At 63.9% G+C, this 7,641-nt stretch overlaps 1 protein-coding gene across 2 annotated transcripts; it reads right to left on the bottom strand.

The window, feature by feature from the left end:
- Nucleotides 1-1,989: 1,989 nt before the first annotated feature.
- ATG101 (autophagy related 101) lies at nucleotides 1,990-5,943 on the bottom strand. 2 transcript variants are annotated; one of them, XM_064401087.1, is made up of 3 exons: nucleotides 5,921-5,943; nucleotides 3,354-3,642; nucleotides 1,990-2,828 (listed from the first exon to the last, which is right to left on the bottom strand). In XM_064401087.1, exons 1-3 carry the CDS (start codon nucleotides 5,935-5,937, stop codon nucleotides 2,424-2,426), a joined length of 711 nt encoding a protein of 236 aa, XP_064257157.1. In that variant the 5' UTR covers nucleotides 5,938-5,943; the 3' UTR covers nucleotides 1,990-2,423. The 2 variants fall into 2 exon arrangements, with proteins under 2 accessions (XP_064257157.1, XP_064257158.1); XM_064401088.1 differs by lacking the exon at nucleotides 5,921-5,943 and adding an exon at nucleotides 5,701-5,725.
- Between the last annotated feature and the right edge of the window lie 1,698 nt (nucleotides 5,944-7,641).

Raw genomic sequence — 7,641 nt, 5'->3', positions numbered from 1 at the left:
GGGCCAGGAGGGCAGAAAGGGCTCGTGGGGGTGGAATGTGGCCATGGGGGTGTGAGGGGCTGGGAAGGGCAGGATGCCACCCCAGACCCTCAGCAGCAGCACGAGGTCCTGGCCTCCCTCGCTGAGCCCCACCAGGCCAGGGATTAGCCCTGAAACAGGGAATAAAAGTTTCCCCTAATCCTCTTGGGGGGATTACCAGCACTGCCACACCCAGGGTGGGATCTGGCCCGGCCTCAGCCCCCCCAGCGCCGCTGCTGACCTGGGACCTTTTAATCCACCCACACGAGCCCCCTGCTCCATCCTGGGGGACCCTCGGAGATGCTGTGGGCAAAGACGCTGCTGTCTGTCCGTCCGTCCGTCCGGCTTAGGCAGGTCCCAGCTGCCCTCAGTGACATCCAGCCACCCGAGTCCCCAGTGCTCAGGGCAGGATCCCAGTGCACATCCTGCTCTGCTCCCGAGGGTCACTGGAGATGCTGCAGGCAAGGATGCTGCTGCCCGGCCATGTCCATCCATGTTGATCCATGTCCATCTGTCCATCCACTGGGCTCACTGCTCAGTCCCTCGGTGACATCCACTCACACAAGCCCCGTGCCGTTCCACACCTTCAGAGGTGCTACAGGCAAGGACACTGCTGTCCGTCCACACCCAGCTGTCCATCTGTCCATCCACATCCAGCCATGCCCGGCTGTCCATCTGTCCATCCGTCCATCTGTCCATCCACTGGGCTCACTGCTCAGTCCCTCGGTGACATCCACTCACACAAGCCCCGTGCCGTTCCACACCTTCAGAGGTGCTACAGGCAAGGACACTGCTGTCCGTCCACACCCAGCCGTCCATCTGTCCATCCACACCCAGCCGTGCCCGGCTGTCCATCTGTCCATCTGTCCATCCGTGAGGCTCCAGCCGGTCCCTACGTGCCCTCGGTGCCGCCGTCGGGCTCGGACAGGCGCCGCTCCCCCTGCGCCGCGGGCGCTGCCAGGCTCTCGGCCTGCAGCAGCAGGTTGCAGCCGAGGAAGAGGATGGCGAAGGTGACGGCGAGGCAGAGCACCAGCACCACGGCGATCTGGGCAGCCTCGCTCACCCCCGTGTCCTCGCGGGTGGCGTTCATGTCCCCCTCCTCCTCCTCCTCCTCGTCTTCCTCCCGGGAGCCGAGTGTGGCGGTGACAGACGGGAGGGTTTAAGTGATGTCAAGGACTGTCTTATCCTCCCTCCACGGCCCCCCTCACGCTCCCTGGCGCTGGGTTCCCCCCCCGGCAAGGGGCAGCAGCTTTGCTCCGCCCTGGAGCCCCCCTGGAGGGGTGCAGAGTCCTGCAAGGAAGGGGGAGTCACCCCAGCCCCCTCCCGAGGTGCCTTGGGGGGCAGCTGGGGCTCCCCACTCTGCCTGTCCCCACTGCAGCCACTCAGCCCCACAGCTCAGGGGTGCAATGGGGACATGGCTCAGGGGACCCCCAGCTCAGCTCCATTACAGGGGTCCCTTAGCTCAGCCCCATGGTGTGAGTGTGCTATGGGGTCCCTCAGTTTAGCCCCATGGTGCAATGGGGACCCCTCCCCAGCTCAGTCCCATGCTGTGAGTGTGCCATGGGGACCCCCAGCTCAGCCCCATGGTGTGAGTGAGCTATGGGGACCCCCAGCTCAGCTCCACAGCTCAGGGGTGCAATGGGGACCCCCCAGCTCATCCCCATGCTGTGAGTGTGCCATGGGGACCCCCAGCTCAGCCCCATGGTGTGAGTGTGCCATGGGGACCCCCAGCTCACCCCTATTACACCGGGGTCCCACAGCTCAGCTCCACAGCTCAGGGGTGCCATGGGGACCCCCAGCTCACCTCTATTACACCGGGGTCCCACAGCTCAGCTCCACAGCTCAGGGGTGCCATGGGGACCCCCCAGCTCAGCCCCTTGGTTTTGGATGTGATGGGGACCACCAGCTCAGCCTCAGCATCCATTGCCCCCTCCCATGGCCCCCACAGCCAGGACATGACCAGGCTCCATATGAAAGCAGAAACTCTTTATTTTTGGGGCAGCTCTGGCCCCCCAGGGACAGCAGTGACACTGGGGACAGGTGGTGATAAGGGACACGGCCAGCACTGGCTGTGTGGCACCAAGTGTACTGCAGAGGGGTGGGCTGGGGTGCCACCCTGACTCCCAGCACCCTCTGCCAGGCCCCTGCTCCACTCAGGGCTGGTGCCACACGTGCCCTGAGGACTCACCCCGGTCATCAGCCAGGCCGGAGCCACTGAGCCAGTTCTCCAGGATGGACAAAACCCCACGGCACAAACCAAGGAGCAGCAACCTCCAAATTACAGGCTAGGCCAAGCCAAGCTCCTCCCAGAGGCTTTCTGCAGGTGAAGAAGGAGGGGATCCAAGCAGAGTCACTGCCCCAAAAATGCCACGGCCCACGGTGACCCTGCCTGGGTGACACCAGCCCTACAGCGCCAGCGTGTCCTTGATGAGGCGGCGCATGGTGGTGGTGACCGAGGTGCCCAGGGAGTCCGTGATCTGGTAGGAGATCTTGTACAGGTAGGGCTGCACGTCCTTCAGGCTGGTGTCAAAGACGTTGTCCACCTCGGACTGGGTGGGCATCTTGGGCAGGTACTCGTGGCGGTTCATCACCTCCACGATGTTGATGATCTTCTCGCAGAGCTTCTCCCCCACCTTCTCGCGGCAGATCTGCCGCTCCTGCTCGTTGGCCAGGTTCACCACGTTCACCTTGATGGTCCACAGCTCCCAGGGGATGCACTCGTCCGAGAAGGGCCACCGGGATTTCTTCTTCTGGTAGAACTCCAGGGAGATCTGCCCCATGCCGTCGGAGCCGGAGCCGCGCAGCGCGTCCTGCGGGACAGCACGGGCTTCATGGGGGAACAGGCACTGAGCACATCCCACATCCCACTGGGTTCTACAGCATCACAGAGTGTCCTCAGCTGGAAGAGACCCCCAGGGATCATCCAGGCAAACTCCTGGCCCTGCACAGGACACCCCAGCAATGCCACCACTGAGAGCGGTGTCCCAACACTCCCTGAGCTCTGGCAGCCTCGGGGCCATGACCACATCCTGGGGAGCTGTTCCTGTGCCCAATCACCCTCTGGGGGAAGGAGCTTTTCTCAATATCCAGCCTACCCCTTCCCTGCCACAGCCCTATCCATTCCCTCAGTCCTGTCACTGTCCCAGGGAGCAGAGATCGGAGCTGTCCTAGGGACAAAGCTGAGTCTCCTCTCAGTCTCCTCCAGCTGAACAGATCCAATGCCCTCATCTGCTCCTTTTAACCCACCCACACGATCCCCCTGCTCCATCCTGGGGGACCCTTGGAGACGTGTGCCTTCCCTTTAATGCCTTTTGTGCTCCCATCTTCCCCCTGACCTTGAACTCCCCGACAGCCTTGCGGAGGGCCCGGTCGAGCTCCTCGGAGGAGACGCGCACGTAGGCGAAGTCGATGAAGTCGCAGTCCACGTCCTGCGTGCCCACGGTGCCGATGGAGTAGGTGCCCTCCTTCTTGTAGTGGAACTTGCCGGTGCTGCGGTGCAGCAGCACGGTGTGCAGCACGGCCAGCATGGCCTCCTCCACCTGCCTGCCCTCCACCGACACCTCCAGCACCTCGGCGCGGCAGTTCATGGCAGGGCCGGCGCTGGGGGGGCCACAGCAGCGGCTGCTGAGGGGACACGAGGGTGGAACGGGGGTGTTGGTGGCAGCCCGGCTTGGGTGACAGCCCCTCTGCCACCCCCCTGTATGCTGGAGGCCTGGTACCCCACAGGGACCCACCCAGGTGTCCTGATTTGAGTCCCCCACATGCCAAAAGGATCCAGGAACTCTCAGTACAGGTCCCCTATAGCCCCACAGAGACCAAATGTCCTGATTTGAGTCCCCCACATGTCACAAGGACCCAGGCACCCTTGGTATAGATCCCCCCATAGCCCCACAGAGACCAAATGTCCTGATTTGAGTCCCCCACATGCCAAAAGGATCCAGGAACTCTCAGTACAGGTCCCCTATAGCCCCACAGAGGCCCAGATGTCCTGATTTGAGTCCCCCACATGTCACAAGGACCCAGGCACCCTTGGTATAGATCCCCCCATAGCCCCAGAGACCAAATGTCCTGATTTGAGTCCCCCACATGCCAAAAGGATCCAGGCACCCTTGCTATAGACCCCCCGTAACCCCCACAGAGGCCCAAATGTCCTGATTTGAGTCCCCCACATGTCACAAGGACCCAGGCACCCTTGGTATAGATCCCCCCATAGCCCCACAGAGACCAAATGTCCTGATTTGAGTCCCCCACATGCCAAAAGGATCCAGGAACTCTCAGTACAGGTCCCCTATAGCCCCACAGAGGCCCAGATGTCCTGATTTGAGTCCCCCACATGTCACAAGGACCCAGGCACCCTTGGTATAGATCCCCCCATAGCCCCAGAGACCAAATGTCCTGATTTGAGTCCCCCACATGCCAAAAGGATCCAGGCACCCTTGCTATAGACCCCCCGTAACCCCCACAGAGGCCCAAATGTCCTGATTTGAGTCCCCCACATGCCACAAGGACCCAGGCACCCTTGGTACAGATCTGCCATAGCCCCACAGAGACCAAATGTCCTGATTTGAGTCCCCCACATGCCACAAGAATCCGGACACTCTCAGTACAGGTCCCCTGTAGCCCCACAGAGACCAAATGTCCTGATTTGAGTCCCCCACATGCCACAAGCAGCCAGGCACCCTCGGTATAGATCCCCTCCATAGCCCCACAGAGACCAAATGTGCTGATTTTGAATCCCCCACATGCTATAAGGTTCCAGGCACCCTTGCTATAGACCCCCCATAGCCTCACAGAGACCCAGATGCCCTGATCTGAGCCCCCCACATTCCACAAGGATCCAGGCACCCTTGGTACAGATCTGCCATAGCCCCACAGAGACCAAATGTCCTGATTTGAGTCCCCCACATGCCACAAGAATCCGGACACTCTCAGTACAGGTCCCCTGTAGCCCCACAGAGACCCAGATGTCCTGATCTGAGTCCCCTATATGCCAAAAGGATCCAGGCACCCTTGGTGTAGACCCCCCGTAACCCCCACAGAGACCAAATGTCCTGATTTGAGTCCCCCACATGCCACAAGGACCCAGGCACCCTCAGTACAGACCCGCCCCACAGCCCCACAGTGACCCAGATGTCCTGATCTGAGTGCCCCACATGCCACAGGAATCCAGACACTCTCAGTATAGATCCCCCATAGCCCCACAGAGATGGGGTTGGTTGAAATCCCTCACATCCCACAGACACGGGCCCTCCCCCACACCTCGCAGAAGCTCAGGGGGGTTCAGGACTGGGTGCCCCAAAGGGATCCAGGTGTCCCAGGATGGGTGAGACCCCTCCACGAGAACCCAAATATCCCGGTCTGCTCTGCTCACCGCCCCAGTGTGGGCCCCGTGGTCCCAGTACCCCCCTCAATATCCCACAGGGACCCAAATGTCCTGGCTTGAGCCTCTAACAACCCAGAGAAACCTGAGCTGGTGCCCTCACCCCCCCGCCGCCAGCACTCAGGGATGCCAGGAGTCCTGCTACGGGCTCCGCAACACCCCAGAGCAGTAAATGCCCTGGTCAGGTCCCCTCAGGGATCCAACACCCCTGAGGGACCCGGCTGTCCCGCTAGGGGCCCACCCCCACCCCACAGGGCCCCCAAAAACACCGCACAGGTCCGGACGTCCCGGCCCGAGCCCACCTCGCTCTCCCACGGGGCGCCTCAGGATCCCTCCAGGCTGGAGACTCCAGATCCCCCTCGGTCCCTGGTTCCCCCCAGCCCCGGCCCCGGACCCCCCTCAGCCCCCGCCCCGGATCCCCTTCGCTCCCTGGGCTCCCTCAGCCCCAGCCCCGGATCCCCCTCGGTCCCTGGTTCCCCCCAGCCCCGGCCCCGGACCCCCTCAGCCCCGCTCCGCACTCACCGCCCGGGCCCGACCATCTGACGGCACGGAGGAGGGAAGTGGATCATCCCACCTGCGCGGGGGGTTCAGGACACACCACCGGCCACCCTAGCGGCTATTCCGGCCATGACCACTGTGTTTCATCACTCTGAACTTGATTCCGTTAACATTTTGCCTCTTCGGTGCCGTTCCCGGCCGCGGAGTGTCACCGGGGGTGGGTTCGCCGTTCCGAGTCCGTGGATTCCCCTCTTCCCTACTTGGTTGGTTCCAAAGCATCATAGAGCTGCAGCGCCGCAGCCCAGAGCGGCTCAGAGGGTGCACTGCGCCCCCTGTGCTGGAGGCTCCGCGGGGGTACTGCAGCTGTCCCCCGCTGACCCCGGCGGGGACACGGCGACAACGCGGGGACACGCCTGGGGACACGGGACACAGCGGCACGGACCCGTGGGGACCGCAGGGGCACGGGGGACACCTGGATATGAAGGGACACAAGGAGCAGGGCCGTGGGGAAATAAAGAAGAGGGGACACAGGGACAGATGGACACAAGGGACAGCGTGACACAGGGATATGGGGACACTGGGGATAAAGGGACATGAAGACTAGGGGGACAAAGGGATATGGGGATAGGGATGGAGATGGGAGACGCCTGGATATGGGGACACGGGCACAGGGGACCAGGGACGTGGGGACTTGGGGAGACGCAGGAACAGGGGATGGATGGACATGGGGACACAGGGAATGGGGACATGGGAGTTTGGGGCACTGATCGGCCACGCTGCCATGGGGACACACAGCGTGGTGCCCGTCGCAGCTGGAATGGCGGCGTGTCACCGTGCGGGGAGCCGGGCACACACCGACCCAGCCGCGGGACCACCGGCGTGGCCGGAGCTGCCCACGGAGCTGCTTTCCCTCGGCCCTGCCGGTACCGTGCCCGTCCCTCCTGCAGCAGCCCGTGCCGAGGGAACGGGGACAGCGACGGGGACAAGGTGGCAGAGGGCAGCCCTGAGCTGTGGGAGGGGACAGCGCCGTGCCAGTGCCAACCCCGTGCCCACCGTGCCCGCTGTGCCCAGCTCCGCTGTTCCCCGCCCCGATTCCCGTTCGCGGCCCCGCCGTGCGTCAGCGCTGTCCCCGCGGCGGGGGCGGCGCGGGGGGGACAGAGGGACCCTTGTTGTGTGTCACCGCAGCGCCCCCGGGCCCGCGCCTCAATGTGGCCCTTGTTCCGGTGTCCCCGTTAACGCTGGCCCCGGGGCCGGGCTGTCCCCAGCAGGAGGAAGGCGACAAGCCGGGGGACACATCAGCCACGCGTGTCACCCCCCATCCCGGCCTCGGACCCCGGCTCTGTCCCCAGCTCCTGAGCTCGGGACCCCAAACGCCGCCGCCCCCCCGCCAGGGCTGGCCCTGCCAGCGGCCACGTCCCCAGGAACACGAGCGGGGGACACGGTCACGCTTCCCGGTTATTTTGGGGAGGATAAATCAGGCGGGCGACAGGTGCGGGGGTGAGTGACGGTTCAAGGGCAGCGGCGTGGGCAACGTGCGGCACCGGAGCCCCGGCTGTCCCGACTCCCGAGCCCCGGCTGTCCCCGGTTTTGGCATCCCGGCTGTCCCCGGCTGTCCCCGGTTTTGGCATCCCGGCTCTCCCCTGCTCCGGAGCCCCGGCTGTCCCCAGTTTTGGTACCCCGGCTGTCCCCGGTTTTGGCATCCCCGCTGTCCCCGGCCGTCCCCGGCTCCCGAGCCCCAGCTGTCC

This window comes from Passer domesticus, chromosome 31 (genome assembly GCF_036417665.1).
Source record: "Passer domesticus isolate bPasDom1 chromosome 31, bPasDom1.hap1, whole genome shotgun sequence".
NCBI lineage: Eukaryota > Metazoa > Chordata > Aves > Passeriformes > Passeridae > Passer > Passer domesticus.
The sequence above is the reverse complement of the archived record's forward strand: the minus strand, read 5'-3'. Positions and strand labels throughout refer to the sequence as shown.